We start from the raw sequence: 18,800 nt of genomic DNA, 5'->3' as shown, positions 1-18,800 counted from the left end.
TAATTAACTCTTGACGAGTTCAGCACAGCTGTTAACTGAAAGCCATTCTCGGCTTATACAAAACATATTCTGGTTTGTATAGTAAATAGTTCCATATTTCTTTATAGTTTGGATGACTTTAGCATTAATCTAAAGTACAGAACATTTCATAAAGATTACAAAGACAAACCCAAGCGCCCAAACTAATAACATACAAACAGCTGCACTGTTAATTTCTTTTATTAAGCACATTAAGTAAACGTCAACAGTGCAGGCTAGAACAAGTAAGTAAAACTCTGCAAATGACTATGTTGACAAAAGGTTTTTAAATTAAGACGATCAGATTGGAGGTGTTTCAATTAATACAATCAGATTGAAGATGTTTCAGTTAGGAAGATCAGATTGGAGGTGATTCAATTAAGAAGATCAGATTGGAGGTGATTCGATTAAGAAGATCAGATTGGAGTGTGTTTCAATTAATAGGATCAGATTGGAGGTGTTTCAATTAAGAAGATCAGACTGGAGGTGTTTCAATTAATATAATCAGATTGGAGTTGTTTCAGTTAATAGGATCATATTGGAGGTGTTTCAATTAAGAAGATCAGATTGGAGTTGTTTCAATTAATGAGATCAGATTGGAGTTGTTTCAATTAATGAGATCAGATTGGATGTGTTTCAATTAAGAAGATCAGATTGGAGGTGATTCAATTAAGAAGATCAGATTGGAGGTGTTTCAATTAATAGGATCAGATTGGAGGTGTTTCAATTAATGAGATCAGATTGGAGGTGTTTCAATTGAGAAGATCAGATTGGAGGTGTTTCAATTAAGAAGATCAGATTGGAGGTGTTTCAATTAAGAAGATCAGATTGGAGGTGTTTCAATTAAGAAGATCAGATTGGAGGTGTTTCAATTAATAGGATCAGATTGGAGTTGTTTCAATTAATGAGATCAGATTGGAGTTGTTTCAATTAAGAAGATCAGATTGGAGGTGTTTCAATTGAGAAGATCAGATTGGAGGTGTTTCAATTAAGAAGATCAGATTGGAGGTGTTTCAATTAATAGGATCAGATTGGAGTTGTTTCAATTAATGAGATCAGATTGGAGTTGTTTCAATTAAGAAGATCAGATTGGAGGTGTTTCAGTTGAGAAGATCAGATTGGAGGTGTTTCAATTAAGAAGATCAGATTGGAGGTGTTTCAATTAAGAAGATCAGATTGGAGGTGATTCAATTAAGAAGATCAGATTGGAGGTGTTTCAATTAATAGGATCAGATTGGAGTTGTTTCAATTAATGAGATCAGATTGGAGGTGTTTCAATTAAGAAGATCAGATTGGAGGTGTTTCAATTAAGAAGATCACATTGGAGGTGTTTCAATTAAGGAGATCAGATTGGAGTTTTTTAATTAAGGAGAAGAGACAGGAAGTGGGGTTGACACAGACACAATATATAATATGGCTCCTTTAAAAATCAGAGGTGATCTCGAGCAGCAGACGACTGTTCTCACTGCTGTGCTATATCAGTACTAACCCATGCAGTGGGTGTCTATGGAAACCCAGGCAGTGGATGTCTGTGGGAACCTAAAGAAGTCAGTACTGACAGGCTACAGATGTGAGTGGCAGGCGTGCAGTGTGGTTACTAACCCAGGCTGCGGATGTCTATGGTAATGTCCACATGGCCGTGTTCGGCGCTGTGGTACATGGCCTCTCGGAGGGCCCTCAGTTTGGCCTTGCCTGTCCGCAGAGTGCCCTCCGAGTGTGATGTTCTCTTCTCTCCACCAGGCTCCGAACCCTCGGCCAGGATCTCCTCCAGAGACAAGACGTCACCCTTATCTTTGTCTACCTGAGACAGGAGCTTCCGGAACACGTTCCTGCGGGATCACATGCAGAGAAACAATCAATAAGCTTCTTTAGAAACTCCAGATCACTCAATTAGACCATAAATATATATTTAAAGGAGCATTATGGATTATATTTTCTGTAGTAACTCATAATATGATCAGGTTGTATCATTTGATATTAAGGAAACATGCTGAGTTTAAGGACCAGTGTGCTGCAGCTATTTTTCTGCCAAACAGGTAATCACTGAACTTCAGTAAGATTGCTAAACTATGGTTATGTAATTTATCACCACCACTTATCTAGCAGAGATGGACAATCTGGACACTGAAACTTAAATACAGCTCTGGAAAAAATAGGAAACTTAAAAATTATGAGTTTCTTTGATCTTACCAAATTGAAAATCAAGAGAATAATGATCCAGAGGAAGCATTATCCAAAAGCAGTGTGTAAGACTGGTGGAGGAGAACATGATGCCAAGATGCATGAAAACTGTGATTAAAAACCAGGGTTATTTCACCAAATATTGATTTCTGAACTCTTAAACTTTATGAATATGAACTTTTTTTTTTGCTCTAATGCTCTAATTGGCAATATTTTTTATTTGGAATTTGGGAGAAATGTTGTCCGTAGTTTATAGAATAAAACAACAATGTTCATTTTACTCAAACATAATCCTATAAATATCAAAATCAGAGAAACTGATTCCGAAACTGAAGTGGTCTCTAAAATGTTTCTAGAGCTGTATATTCACTGATCAGCTATAGAGTCAGACTTGCCATCGCTTGCCACTGTGTGCCAATCTGGCAACCCCGATGAAATGGCAACTGGGGACACACTCGCTCGCATTTATTATTACTGATTGTTCCTTAAATAATATCACTTTTTCATTTTAGCCATTAAGCCATTAAGCCACAAGCCATTTAGCATTTTTCCATTTCCAACATTATTTAATCCAATTAAGTTCAATTTAAAATACTCCCTCAGAGCAAGAGAAAGAACCCATTACAGATTTAGGACCAGTTGTTCTCTGGTCAACACTGGATAGCATACGAAGAAATACAAAATAAGCTCAAGACCACAGTCTGCAAGACTACATATAGTGAATATATATGAAAGTTTGGACATGCCCCGGTCAAAATACCTTTATTTCTACGTGTGTGACTCTTATTCTGTCTTGTAGACACTATGAACTGTAAATAAGAATGCACACTGGCAAGGTGCTGAAGCTGAAGTCCTCCTCGGGGAGGCTTGGGAACACCTTTCCTTTCCCACACTACAGAATTGCAATTACAAGGTCAAAGAAATGACTAATCTACTGCCATTAACTTCTAAGTACTGTTTGGTCTGATTAATTTTGGCAGAATGAGAGCAATATGCCGTTCTTCATATATGTTTTTTATTGCGTTTTACATCTCTTGCCTTTCACTGAGTAAGACACAGTTTGACTGTGTTCCTACAGTCACAGAGATGCATCAGAGTTGGAAACTCTTAAAACATAACGTCCGTTTTTAGAAGACCCCTTAGTCCTCGGATGTTTATGACTCTCATTTATCAAGTCATGGATATCATTTTTCCACATATTACCGCCGCCTGCTGTTGGGCTTGTATTAGAGAGTTAGTGTAAAGTCATTAGAACTCAGTGGAAATATGCTCAGAGAATGAGTACTTCGATCCGCGCGGGGCCACAAATCACCGCAAGTCGCAGCGTCGCAAATGTCTCAGGGGCTCGAGGCTCGGCGGGAGCAGCTTCTTTTCAAGCCCCGGCTCTGGCTGCAATACTTCTGCAAATCCGGACCGGCCTCCGTAACAGATTGCCTTAATATTGCGGCGTTGAGGGGAGCTGGTGGTCTAATGCAGTGGAATCTCATGCAGTCAGAATGCATGCACGGTGAATATCAATAAGCGTTCATTATGCAGTGCTGGGTAAGGGTGTGAGGGAACGAGTGGGCACTGACGCTGGTGGTTTACAGTTTCCCTGCAATGGGAAATGATGGTGCTGAAGTTATGGAGATATGGAGATCTATTTCTCCAGCCGACCTGCATGAAAAACACCAGCTGCTCTTTTCTATCTGGCAGCGATTTCAGGTCAGGAGTTCAGAGCTGATGGACGGGATGTTTACGGTTATGATAAACAGCAGATCTGATGAGTGAGGTGAGTGAGGTGAACCATTATTTATTATGGGTTGTTTGAAAAATGAACCAGCAGATTCTACTTATAATGCATTCTTGTATGAGTATGTTTATACAAAACTGTTTACATCAATATTTCGTCTGATAAACAGTAAAAACAATTGTACTGCATATGCATGTATGCAATGATTCTAACCTTTGGCTAGTACTGTACTTCATCAGTTTTAAACCACTTGTGAGAATAGAAACTTTACAAAATGTTCAAAAAAACTGTAGGAGATGAATTAAGATACTATATGCAAGTTCCATTGCAACGCTAATTGCTACCTTACACCCCAACAACAGTTTATTTTCAGACCTTGCACATGCGCCGTTAAAATAGCGACAGAGTTAAGGAATACATCTACACCAAAGGGCATGGTGGTCTGGAAGTGAGGTGTGTTCAGATACATTTCTGGTGTATTGCTATTTTGGTGGCAGAAAACACAGATGTGCCAGTGACTGATTTAAACCCTGACTACTAAAAGTATTTTGTCTATGCAGTTGCGCCATGTGCATACACCCCCGAAGCAGCATCCAGTGCAGCATTTATTTTACTTTTTTCTTATCAATCTCGAATATATACATTGCATAGAAACAAACAAGAAATAAACAAACAAATAAACAAAACTTAAAAATATAGAAAGAAAAAATGCCTTTATAGGCTAGAGAAACAAAAACAGAAACTCTTCGCACTAGGAGCTTCCTCCTTATTAAGCATTAGCCATTCCTCTAGGTCAGTCCAACTAAACAAGACCAATTAACTCAATTCCCCAATTATAATCAACTTGTGGGCTCTATCCAAAATAATATAGAAACACTGACACACAGTATACATGCTAAAGCATAAACCAAAGATTTACCTAACAAAATCATTACAGGATCAAACAAGACACCACTATAATACCCCCCTGCCCTAGCTTCAAAAGTGGTATGTCCCACTCTAAAGGCGGGAAACTCCCCTATATAAGGGCTCATTGGTAAAGCTGCCTCTGTTTGAGAGACTCCATTGCTGCTACATGTAAGTCTTTACAATGCTCAGCTTCCATGTTAAAACTAAATAAATGCTAAATGTTGAACTTTCCCTGAGTAGTGTTTTAATTTACAGAGCAGGTTAACATATAATTAAGCTAAAATAGAGCATGTAAGGAAAGCAAAGGAAAGGAAAAAAACATTCTAACAACATTTAACAAACTAATTCAGGTGTTGCAAACGGGAAGAGTGTTTAACAGATAAGATGTTTCTGCTGGCATGTCTGTGCTCAGAATGTCCCTTTTACACAGCTCAGATCCATGACACCCATTAATGATTGTAGTGAACATTGTATTCTAAGGATTGTGCCGTTGTTAATGGTGTTATAATTTAAATGATTTAAAGGCAGGCTAAACTGTATGTGTAATACATAAATTATTAAAGATGTTTAGTCCATCATATTCAGTATCTAGAACAATATATGATAAATGAAAAAGCTAATATACCTGTGTCCATGTGCTGCAGCCAGGCTGTATGAGTTCATATCCCCTAATGGAGCAGAAGTCATCCCGTTGCGGTACGTGGTGCCAATCAGAGGGTCTGCTCCCCTCTCCAGAAGGAGGCTGACCAGCTCAAAGTTGCCTAAAAACATCCAATCAGAAGCAAGGGTTTTATAATCATTCTATCAAACACATTTTTACACATACAGCTACAAAAAAATACTAGTTATTTGATTAGCTGAACTGGGTTCTGTTTTTTTTTTTTTTATTTACATAATGTCTCACTTTTATAGAAGCCCATTCCCGCCACCTAAAAAACGTAATAATCCAGCACATTTTTTTTGTTATTTAGTAAACTGCTATCTCATTATTTTGAAAGTCATTATTTTGAGATAAAATCTCAAAATTGAGATACTAATAGACTGTACAGAGATAGAAGCAGGTGAGACAGATGCAAAATAGATTCTATCATTGAGGACTACTTCTCAACTACTGTCTCAAAATAATGACATTCCCGCCATCTAAAAAAAAATCCAGCATGTTTTTTTATTATTATTAAGTTAACTGCTATCTCAATATTTTGACATACTAAGTCATCATTTTGAGATACTATCTCATTGTTTTGAGATACTAAGTGATAACAGTAAGTCATTAACAATGACAGTAATATTATCTCATTAGTATCTCAAAATAATGACTTACTATCGCAAAATAATCAATTAGTATGTCAAAATATTAAGATAGCAATTTACTGATTAGTCAAAAAAAAGTGCAGGATTATTTTTTTTTTTTTAGATGGCAGGAACGGGCTTCCATACGTTTTTGCAAGTGAGCACCATATACGATAGTTAGTATTTTTAAAACATTTATAGAGAAAAATGTGTCCACACTTGACCTCCTGCCAAAAAAAATCCATACTCACTGATGTGACAATCTAGTTTCTACAGCAGCATGATGTTCTTTCAGCTGCAGGCCATTTACTGAACCATTGTCCATCAAACTGCAATGCAGCCTGGCTTACTACAGATAGATTAAGCGTGGCCTTGAATTAAATTACACTGTCAGTGGGAAGCTTTTCTTAAAAAAATAAATAAATAAATAAAAATCTAAACTTATATACACAGGCACAGTCTGTGTTCCAAACACTTCAGTATAATAAAGGTTTCTTTTGGTGAAAGGTCATGTAAAGACAGATAGAACGCAAGCTGTAGGCAAGTAACGCCTTCATACTTGACCCATCCCGTGAACAATAGCTGGCTAAATCCATGCAGATTATTCTGCAGGTCTGTGGGATCAGGCTACAGTCACTGAAGAAGCTCCAGAGAACCTCGGCTGATTGTTTTCTTAATGCGAATCAGCGACTCGGCCCGTGCACATCCACACATGATAATGTGGAGTAAAGTGTTTCGGCGTTAATGCGAAAACCCTGTGGATTGGATGCACCGGGGGTAATTGACCCGCTGTATGTCAAATGGAGCGTAAGGTACGAGCCTTGATGAGCTTTGAATGTGATGAGCCTCAAACAACCCCAGCTTTTCCTGTAGCGCCACATTAGCGCACCCTTCAGCATGCAGGTGGAAGTTTCCAATCATTTCTGCATATTCATGCTTCTGTTTAGAAGTGTGTGCGTGTGTACTGGGGGAAGGTAGGGAAATTAAAGCATTTCCTTGAGCGTCGCATCAAAGCACTTGATGCTTCATAACTAGAGACCTTCAAGCTAAGCAGAGTCTCTAAGTAATTTTCACTATTATTCAGTGAAAACGTTTAGGCAAATGCAGTGAATATCATTCAGGTCTATTCAAATTTATGGAGGTCTCTCTGCCAGGCTTTTGAATATGTGTCCAGACAATAGTAAGGTGTAAAAGACTCACAGACTAACATGCTCATAGACTTACACCTGCTGCATGTTCAGCAATTAATAATATTAATTTGATTTAAAACTATTTTTAATACTATGTACTTCTCATGTATTTCTTAACACATGCACAACAGGAAATAAAAAGGAAAATAAAGTGAAAATAAAAAGTGATTCGCTGGGAAATTATGATTTCTGTGTACTTCACAACAGTATTCTGATAATAACCCTATAACCATTTATTCAATTATTTTTAATGAGTTATGTCTAGTACTTAAAGCTGATTAAGGGCCCTCTCTGGTGAGAATGGGTAATTGCACCAAGCATGTGGAAGAATCATTTTAAAGTGGGCGGGTGTGATGCAGTCTCCTTTCAGAGCGATTCTTGAATCCGATTCCAGGTTATGTTCAGTCAGAGAGAGTTACTTTGTTTTTATTATAAATAAATGAGCTACTGAGTTTCCCCTTCTGAAGTCCATTGCTCCACCAGTGGCTCGCGTTCAGAAAAACTGACCCGAATCCTCTTTTAGATCATCTGTATGTATGACGTAAGTTCGTAAAGACGTGTGACGTGGCCAGAAAAACTAAAAAAAAAAAAAAAAAAAAAAAAAACGACCCGACACCCCAGTTTTTAGAATGAATATATCAGGCTTAGCAGAGATGGCCGTTCCAGCATACTGGTACTGGTACTGGTATTAAACATACTATTTTGTCCCTTATCCACTCAGTTTAGAGACAAAATAATATGAACTTTAATTAAAAAGATTTATACAGTTTTAACATAAAACAGAGATTACCTCTTAACACTGAGGTATTTTTGTTTTAGAATAATACCCTGAAGTGGATGCTGTGTGTTTTAAGAGCATCACAAACCCTAGAAAGGTAAGATAACCACAGATAAAAGCCACCAAAATGCTTCACAGACTATTTTGGTTTGTTTAACACCTTTTAAGTTACTACATGATTCGTACATGATGTGTTCCTTCATAGTCTGGATGACTTCAGTATTGATTTACAATATAGGAAACAAAAATACATATAAAAACCAGGAAGCCACATTTGACCTCAATTCTGAGCCGAACACATTGTGACAAATTGCTCTGGGTGTTAAGGAATAATCACCAAAAGAGTAGTGATTAGCATTCCAGTCCAACAAAAAGGTTCACTCATGGTGGCCCCAAGAGACCTTTAAAACTAATTATGCCCACTTTAGATGCTACAGGAGGGTAAAAGCATGGTAAAAGAACTGACACCGAGACCCCTCAGGTTATGTAACAGGTAATACATGCAGAACTTTTCTGTGGTGATGAAATGCCACACGATTCATGTCAGTGAGGGTTGCTGTGCTACCTGCAGCAGAGGCTAGCTGGAGCGGCGTTTCAGTGTAGTTCTCAGCTCCGTCCTGCACTGCCCCCTCCACATTGGCTCGAGCATCCAACAGCAGCTGAGATGAGCAGAACATAACAGAGAAAACCAGTTATGAAACAAACACACACGCACACACACCAACGCTTAGCTTACTGTGGAGCTGACTGACTGATGACCTAAGTAGTGGGGTTGTGCATTCCTTCATGCTTACCATTATCTAGACAAGTGAGGTGACAAGCTAGATCTGGCTTTACTTTCTGTCACTTACTTCTTAAAAGGGGGGGAAACCAACCAAAAGTATCAAGAAAGAAAAAAAAAAAAAAACACTAAAAAAAGCAATTACCTGCTTCATAAAGCAAACGCCTTCACTTTAAGGGATTACTCAGACAAGAAATGCCAAGAAGGAGGATTTCTTTCATTGACAGGATATGCCCTGTGTTCTTGTTTTCTTGGCAGATCAAGCAGTCCCAAGTGTGCGTGTTCTTCAGAGATCCAAGAGCTTTCACAAGAAAGCATTTCCTGCTCTGCCTTTCCATTACTTCTGGGCATCAGAATTGCTCCTTGGTGGTTCATCAGAATGAACGCTCATAGCTGCTGAGGGCAATTTAATAGGTGAAATTCCCTCACGTTGGGAAACTATAGAGATATCTTTAGCTTCATGCTTGCAGTAATATAACTCTAAAAGTCTAGACTGGCCCACTCCAACAACTGAGGTCACTGGAGGTCACTGGAAACTGCAGTACTAATAATACTTCATGCCTTAGACCTGAACACTTTCTTTAAACACATGCTCTGTTGAATTGAGCCTGGCTTTGTAGACAAAGCAGACAATACTGATAGGTCAGATACAGCAATGGTTAGTTGGTTGGACTAAAAGTGGCCATTCCATGTTGTTGTCCAGCTGTTATTTGTTTCCCATCCAGGTAACTGACCTAATTTGAATTAGCTTAGCTTTATGTATTAAAATCCTGTAGTCTTAGCTTAGTCTTAACCTAGAATCACTAAACTGAATATTGCTAAATGACTGTGTCTTAGCTGTCTTAATCTTAATTAATGTGATTAACTGACCCTTTAAATCTCCTCTAGTTTTTGTAAACAGACCCACAATAAACTGACCAGTTAAATCCATGCTAACTGACTAATTAGCTTACCTTCATAAAATGAAATCAATAAGTCTTGCTTAGTACCAGTAAACTGAGAAATGTTGACTCAACTTTTTAATCTAGGCTTGCTTTCTAGATTTTATAAATTGAGCTACGTTAGTCTTTTTTCCTTTACAGAACTACATTAACAGTAAAGACCCATCAAATCCATGTTATCTGAACAATTTAAATCTAGACTACTTTTTCTAAAGATAGCCTTGTTAAACTGACTCATTTAGTCCATGCTAAATCGTTAAAATTAGCTTAGCATTATGACACCGAATCAAATAGTCTTGCATGGCATCACTACACTGAGTAAAACTGAGTAAGGCTGACTGACTGACTGACCCCTAACAAGTTACGTTAATTGATCCATTCAATGTTAATTGACCAATGAAATCTATCCTAGTTTTCCTGAACTGAGACACATTAATCTGACCAATTCGATCCATGTCAACTGACTACAAATAATTATAGTCCAGTTTTCTTAAACAGAACCACATTAACTGACCCATTTGATCCATGTTAATTGACCCATTTAAATCTGGCCTATTTTTTTAAACAGAACAGCATTAACTGACTCAATCCAAGTCAATTAAATTAGCTTAGCTTTACCACACTGAATAAAATTAGTCTTGCTTAGTGTCACAAAACTAAGTAATGCAGACTGACTCGTTCAGCCTAGGCTAGCTTTTTCTCAGCTTTAAGCCACATTAAGTGACCCCTTCAATGCTTCAATGTTAATCGACCAATCAAATCTATCCTAGTTTTCCTATAAAAACACATTACCTGTCCAATTCAATGTAGCCTAATCTTTTAGCCTACACTGAGTCTTGCTTAGAAGTCTTGCTTAGTATCACTAAACTGAGTAATGCTAACTCAACTTTAATAAACTGATCTACATTAGTATTTTTTTGCCTTTACAGAGCCATATTTACAGTAGAGACCCATTCAATCCATGTTATCTGACCAATTTAAATGTAGCATAGTATTTTTTAAGTCCATGCTAAATCATTAGCTAAAAAATTAGCTTAGCTTTTTCGACATTCATTCAATTAGTCTTGCATGACATCACAAAACTGAGTAAAATTGAGTAAAACTTTCTCTCAGAATTCCTAGAAACAAGTCTTGTTAATTGATCCCTTTAATGTAAAATAACCAATCAAATCTATTCTAGTTTTCCTGAACAGAAACACATTAACTGACCAATTCAATCCATGTTAACTGACCCATTCAATCTAGCTATTTTTTTCTTAAACAGAGCCACATTAAACTGACATTTTCTATCCATATTAACTGACCAAGTTCCTAAACAGAACAGCATAACTAAACTGAGTAATGCAGACTGACTCGTTCAGCCTAGGCTAGCTTTCTCTCAGCTTTCCTAAAACAAGCCACATTAAGTGACTCCTTCAATCCTTCAATGTTAATTGACCAATCAAATCTATCCTAGTTTTTTTTCTGAACAAAACCACATTACCTGTCCAATTCAATGTCATTTTACCAAGACTAGCTAAACTGAGCCACTCATTCATTCTGGCCTGAATAAGAGCACCCAGGCCGCAGCAGTCTAATGGTGGGGGAGGGGAGTGTAAGGGGGGCTTGCATTTGTTGCATTATTATTATTATTATTATTATTATTGTTATTATTATGTTGGAGCATAATAATAACTGAAGGAAAGAGTGCAGAGGTGGAAAGGCATTGAGTCATTCACGTCATCACTACCTGCACGACAGGGACGTGTCCGTGCAACACGGCGAATGTGAGTGGAGTCCCCTGCCTGGTGTCGGGGTAAACTGAGGGGTGCCTGTGTACTGAGCTGGGCACCTGGGAAGTCATATAGGAGGAGGTTTAAGGGGAGAGAAATAGCATTCAGCCATTAATGAGTACACTGTGTTTTCATTTGGAGCAGGAAGAAGAAAAAAGAGAAAGCAAAAAGAGGAATAAAAAAAGAATTGAAAAAAGAGAAATAATAAAAGGAATGAGTAAGTAAGTGGAGTTTTATTGAGCGGGAAAAAGTTGGAGCCGGTTTCTTTCCCCAGCCGCCCCTTCTGTTAACTCCAGACAGTTAAAGAACAGAGCAAATGCTTTGCTTTTCATTTCTTTCTTTCTCACTTCTTTCTATCCTTTTTTTTTGTATTATTCTTTTAACCCACCCCGTGCCTGAAGCTAGCCTTGCCTTTCCTTGCTCTCTGTGGTAACTCCCACATATCTCACTGCTTTAGTTAAGCATCTGACCATAACTTAAGGCACCCTACTCTCCCACTGCTGGGCTCTTTTGGAATTTTAAAGGCAGTGACAGACAGGCTGCAGGAGAGATAATTGGCAAGGAAACGCAGAACGCTGGAGGACTGTAGCGAGTGGTGACTCATGAGCAAAACGCCAAACTCGGCACGATCTTCTCATCTGGCCTTAACGGCTTTCTCCTTGAGCTGGACTGAAATATCCATGTTTATTTGTGTGCTGTTACAATGGGCAGATATCTCTAAACGGCTGGACATGTTTGACCTTTTAGAAAAGTCTAAGCAGACTCCAGAAGTCTGACAGTCTAAAAAAAAAACATTTCTTAAGATGGAAACGTAAAAACCCCCCCAAAAAAACGCTGATAAGCTGCTTGATGTTTCACTCAAGAGTCACTCTCTTTCTACTTGAAGACATAAACTCTGACTGACAAAGTGTAACAGATATAACAGATATAAGCATCACATGACTTTAGATCAGAGTCAAAAACATGAAGCATTTCCCACTGTGAAACAACATTTCTGTATATATCTCATTAACTGTCTTAATGCACTGGTGTAGCACAGACTTCTGTAGCCCTTACGATTTGAAATTAAAATTGAAATGACAGATATATATATATATATATATATATATATATATATATATATATATATATATATATATATAGTAAAATTACAAAATCACAATGCATTCATAAGCCATTATAAACATGGCTATAAATACAGTATATTAATTATATGTGATCATACACCTGTGATCATAATGCATCATCACCAGATGTTAATAAGCTGTTATATGTCCATACCAAAAACCTTAACAATGCTGCCTTAACAAAACTTGCTATATTTACTTTTAACCACACAAGAATTATCCTAATGTTAAATATTATAATAGTATATCATAATAATTTATAATTAAGCAATAATACCTGAGAGGGAGTGCTATAACGTGTAAAATTACATATTATAGCTTAATTATACCACAGTTCTATTATCGCTGTTTATTGAAATATTTTGAGTTAAAGAGGACAAGAATATAGGATCTGTTTGGTTATAAACACGCGGCAAGTTAAAATAGTTCCATTGCTGCTCCGTTTTTTTTGCTAGGTCACCTGTATGTGGCGGAGTAATACACGGAGAGCTTCGGTTACAGTGCATTACCAGCTGATAATGGCACTCATATAACACGTCTCAGCCAATCACATTGCAAGATCGTAACTAACTATGTGTCCTTGTAAACTCTAAGTAAAGTGACAGATGTGACACATAAGATTATATTAATATATCTGATATATATGATATTTAAGACACATTTCCAGACGTGTATCATATTACAGACACAGTTTATGGTGCATTATAAACACAATGTTTGCATATAATGTCTTGTACATTTTCATAAACATATACAGACTTATATACATATTATATTGTGTTATTGGTAATGCTTATAGAGTCTAATAGACATGGAATTTATTGAAAATGTTACTGAAATATTTTGTGAACTCATTCATACTTAGAAGAATTCTGGTTTATTTAACACTTTTTGTTTATAAAATAATTCCACATGTGTTCCTGTATAGCTTAAATATTTTCAATATTAAATTTACAATGTATAAATATGAAATATCATTAAAAAATTAAACATTTTCAAACATTCGACTGGTACTGTATGTGGTACTCTATATACGACCTTTCAATCATCACTTCAAAGTATCATAAGAACATCAGGCAAATGCCATTAATGTTAATGTTAATGTAAAATCTGTGGTACACCAATGCTTAAATTTTTTTAAATATTTTTTTTTAGCTTTAATGTTTTTAGAGCTGATTGCCAGTGTCATTACTTATGTAATGTACTCTAAATTCAGATCACCTACAGGAGACGCTGCTTCATGCTTCTGACCTTAATGCCACACAGTCAGTTAAGTGCATCCACTTTAAACCATTGCTTAAAAAGTTCCAGGATGGGTTTTTTGTAACAGTACAGCATTAAACACAAAGGAAGCTACTTTTAATTAGATACAGTTTGCATAGGTTAAAGCAGACGCACTCTGAAAGCAGCACCACTCACGACACACTTCCTACAGCGCATGCTGAGAGTATAGGAAGAGCACAGAGAGACAGAGACTGAGACAGAACAAGTTAGTCTTTAGTCCAGAACGAATACAAGGCAGAGACACACTGCATACTGACAGTTTCATACTGACCAGGTAACCCCTAGCCCTGGGTGGTAAATACTGACCTCACTGTTGATATCTGCCCCAGCGTCCAGCAGCATCTGCACCATGGCCTCGTCACCACGAACACAGGCATACATGAGCGGGGTCATCCCCTAGACACACACACACACACAAAAACCCACAGTGGCTATGAATAACTCTGGGGACTGAGAACACAAAGCAGAAAGCACAGAGAGGGCTATTACTCCTGAAAGAGGAGCACAAATTCAAGCACTTGCTAAAGCTTTTGAACTTTAAGCCTCACTGTCGGTGGGCAGAATAGATCTGATTACCCCGAATTGAAGCCGCAGTGAATATTGATTATGCTGCAATTGCTGCTCTCGGCAAATAAATTGCTTCTATTGTGCTCTTTTTGGTTTTTGCACACTTAAAAATACTTATCTTTTAACTACAGCAAACAGCAGGGAGAGATCAAAGCCAGTAATTGTAGAGTTAAAGGACTGACGAGTTTGATGTACTGTGTAAACACTGATAAAGATTTCAAACAGGATCAATTTCCAGCCTGCATAAACTCTATGGGCCCTATTTTAATGATCTATAAGCAAGCCGTCAACCGAGCATCACGCAGTTGGATTTAGTGCATGTCTGTGTACCTTTGGTAGGGTGAGGATGCGAAAATCATGCCTCGTGCATATCAAAACGTGAAAAAAAGCTGTGTACTAATTCTCTTAATTAATCATGGGTGTGTTTTGATCATAACAGGAAACAAACCAATCAGTATGTCAGAGACCACCTTAAAAAAGATGAGTTTCATTGATTTTACCAAATTGAAAACCTTTGGAATATAATCAAGAGGAAGACGGATGATCACAAGCCATCAAACCAAGCTGAACTGCAGCAGGAGTAAAGGCATACATTTATCCAAAAGCAGTGTATAAGACTGGTGGAGGAGAACATGATGCCAAGATGCATGAAAACTGTGGTTAAAATAACCAGGGTTATTCCACCAAATATTGATTTCTGAACTCTTAAAACTTCATGAATATGAACGTGTTTTCTTTGCATTAGTTGAGGTCTGAAAGCTCGGCATCTTTTCTGTAGTTTATAGAATAAAACAACAACAATGTTCATTTTACTATAAATAGCAAAATCAGAGAAACTGATTCAGAAACTGAAGTGGTCTCTTCATTTTTCTTTTCCAGAGCTGTATATATAGTGTCTTTCACGGAAAGTTAAGGAGTTTTACCTATTCTGTAAAGTTGCCAGTTGAAGTTGTTAGTGTGACAGTTTTGAGTGACAGTGACAGTATGTAGAAACTGAGCTCAGTTTGAAACTATCATGTCATTCACGTATTCATGTACAGTATAAACAGTAAAGTTTACTTCCACTTAACGTTTAGTTAATTCCCTGTTTCTTAACTTCTGAATTGATCCATATTCTCTGCTTCTGGGGTTTAGGTGAGATTCTGGCTCCTTTAAATAATTCTACGGGAAGGGAGCATTAAGGGGCTTTATGCTAAATTGAATGGATTACTTACGGGTACTTCAAGGAAGATTTAATAGTTTAGTAGTTTATGACGATTTCCTTCAAGAAAACCCTTAAATTACACTTATAAGGATTTTTTTCCGCAACACACTTATCTTTAAGAAATTTTTAAGAGCTATCTTGAGAAAAAAATGACTTTAAATGTTTATGGTAAGATTTTTGGTGTTTTAATGTAAAACATAATATAAGCTAGTATGCTGGTTAACCAGCTCTTGCATTTGGTTTTTGGTCAAGCCTGGCTCTAATGTTTTTTTTTTTACTTGGTCAAGTTGATCATGTTTTTCAGCAACAGTATGATTTTAGCAGGAATATGTGTTTTTTTATATATATATGAAAATTTCAAGAAATACCAGAGTTGAGCTTCTGAATATCAGCATTATGTATTATTTTAGCAGGAATATGTCAGTCTAGTGGATGATTCAACATGTGTTTGTGACTCTTTTTTGTTTAAAATATAAAACTCTATACCAATACCAGAAGTGAGCTTCTGAAGAACAGCATTTTTATTTCTAAGAGACATCCGCAATATGAGCTCTTTGAAATAAGCTGCACTGTTTTGCACACTAAGCTGAAAACATTATACAGTAAAAAAAGAGATCTCTAGAAACTGTTCCATTCAGTTTCATCCTCATGTGGCATATCTGTTTAGTAGTATGATAATAGGAAGTGTAGAGCAGTCTGCTAGACTGAAGTACACTGAAATGAAGCCCAGCTAGACTCAGAAATTGCATGCTCTTATCATATCCTCCTCCCTCTGCTCTCTGTTCCTGCTTACGGCCTGGTGCCTTTTTACAAGATTGTGTAAATCAGTCGCTCTTCTGAGGCAAACTTTGCTAGTTTGGAACATGCCATCAGCTTGTGATTATTGGAGAAGAGACTGTGGAGATTTTAATTTTCTTATTTTGTATTACAAAACAACTGTAGTGGAAGTATTATTGTTTCAATATGCACTTACTATCATATCAAAAACTGATGAAGCAGATTAATTAAATAAAGCATAAGTGAGTCATTGCTGTTCTAAATATAAACACTCGAGTGGCGCAACAGTCTAAGTGCTTGCTTAATCATTGTACAGTGCTATGAAATTCTGTTGCAAAGAGATAAATACCCTGTTGAGACCTGGTTTACTTGGTTTTAATATGATTAGTATCTGGATTGTATCCTGATAATGACCATGTCCATTTTTTTTCAGACCAAAATCTGTGTTACAAGACAGAATGTTGCAGGCATCCCAAGTTGCAAAAGTTGATTTCAGGGAGGTTTAGGATTTAGTTTGCTACATAATTTAAACAGACAAACTGTCTCTTACACTGTGACAAAATTTCTTGATGAACGGACCAATAGAAACTCTTCAAAATGACCTGAAATAAACTCATTTTACACTGACATCCACTGAAAGTTTACAAGGTTTTTTCTCTCTCCTGTAAAGTAGCTGTTTTGGAGATAAGTTTTTTTCATTGGACAGCGAAGATATCATATTTGGCTTGTAAGCGCTGCATCGTTGCTAGGTCACCTGTATGTGGTGGAGTATTACATAGAGAGCTTCAGTTTGCTAAGTGCGGACCACGCCTAAAGAAGTAAAGAAGAAGGAAAAAGGGGAGGAAACTCAGGGAAAATTGGGCTGGAGTTCTGAACTGCGTGCTTGAAGAAGCGTGCAGTTATATCCCCCCCTTTTTATTTAATAAGAAGTGGACGAGAAGATAAAGGGGGTTGTTGGGGAGGAGATGGGTTGCAAACTTTCATCCCGAGACGTAGTTAGTTAGGTCAGGTATTTTTTTATAGGGCAGTTCATTGATACGGGGTGGAGTTAGAACGTAGAGTTTGGGCGTGGTCCTTCTCCCAAACTTTTGTTATTACATAACATAATTTACAGTGCATTACCGGCTGATAGCGGCACATAAAGAATGCCTCTTAGCCAATCACACTGCAGTGTCAGAACTAACTGTGGTATAATAGAAGTCAATGGAATGATGGTCCTCATTCTAATACGTTTGGGATGGGTTTGGGAGTTTATGCTGGTCATTCAACAGCATGACTTTACTTATGCTCTTTTCAATGAATGCAATCAAATCCACACAGCAATGCTATTTAGTTGTGGAAGCTACCACAACAAAAGCAGAATAAACTCTTTTTATTCCTTAATGATTTTGGAGGAAAATGATAATTGAACAGATGTCTTAATAGCATTTTTATAGAGTTTAGAAATGAAAGATTATGTAATGTTTCTCTAAAGCATAACGCAATTCTCCTAAGCTCTGATAAACAGACTGAGTGATACATTTCCACACGATTCCCTGAGAAATGACAGAAAAGCAGTTTCAGGCATTATAAAGGACAGCCGGATGGAGGACATGGACTACAGATATCCATTAGACCCACGAGTGGCAACAAAAAGTCGAGCACAAACAGAGGCTTAAGGGGAATCTGAGGGATGTCAATGTTTTCTCAGAGAGATCTCCCTCTCCCCAGGCCTTCCTGATTGAACTTCAGAAAAGTTCCCTGTATAAGGAGGAAAATGAGATTGGAAATGTGCGGCTGCACCAGCGAGACAGGCTTATCTAGATTAGCACCTGCTTCTGTACATAAGAGATATAGCGTGCAAATACATTTAGCTTATGTTACAATCTTCAGTAGATGTTTTGCGCGCTGTAGGCCATCATGGGCTCTGATTTAGACAAAGTATAACAGAAAATGTATTTTTTTTCTATGAAAATATATGCATGAAGCCTGATTACAGGTGGTAGAATAACTGCTGTAAGAGAGAGTATTGTAAGGCGGCTTTAACATCAAACTTATATATTATATATACACATAGTCTGGCTTCCTTGGAACCTGGAAAGTCCATGGCCGGCCTGATGTTTATAGTAGCACAGACACTCGAGGGTCTGTGTAACACCTGCCAATCAATTTTTAGATACTAAAATAATGTTTTGCATGTATACAGTGAAGATTAGCGACACATTTTTCATATAAAAAAAGGTATATGCTTATCCTGGTCAGATCTGGTC

At 37.3% G+C, this 18,800-nt stretch overlaps 1 protein-coding gene across 2 annotated transcripts in view; it reads right to left on the bottom strand.

Moving 5' to 3' along the window:
- The window catches only part of btbd11a (BTB (POZ) domain containing 11a), a 289,012-nt gene that overhangs the window by 12,320 nt on the left and 257,892 nt on the right, over positions 1–18,800 (bottom strand). The window contains exons 6-10 of one of the 2 annotated variants that reach the window (XM_049473317.1): positions 14,310–14,399; positions 11,550–11,651; positions 8,664–8,757; positions 5,466–5,601; positions 1,621–1,847 (exon numbers count right to left, since the gene is read on the bottom strand). In XM_049473317.1, coding sequence (XP_049329274.1) covers positions 1,621–1,847; positions 5,466–5,601; positions 8,664–8,757; positions 11,550–11,651; positions 14,310–14,399 — 649 coding nt within the window. The remainder of the gene's footprint in view (positions 1–1,620; positions 1,848–5,465; positions 5,602–8,663; positions 8,758–11,549; positions 11,652–14,309; positions 14,400–18,800) is intronic. The other variant, XM_049473318.1, reaches the window with a different exon arrangement.

This window comes from Astyanax mexicanus, chromosome 2 (genome assembly GCF_023375975.1).
Source record: "Astyanax mexicanus isolate ESR-SI-001 chromosome 2, AstMex3_surface, whole genome shotgun sequence".
In the NCBI taxonomy this organism is placed as follows: Eukaryota; Metazoa; Chordata; class Actinopteri; order Characiformes; family Acestrorhamphidae; genus Astyanax; species Astyanax mexicanus.
Note: the sequence above shows the minus strand (reverse complement) of the source record. Positions and strands in the feature narration are given on the sequence as shown.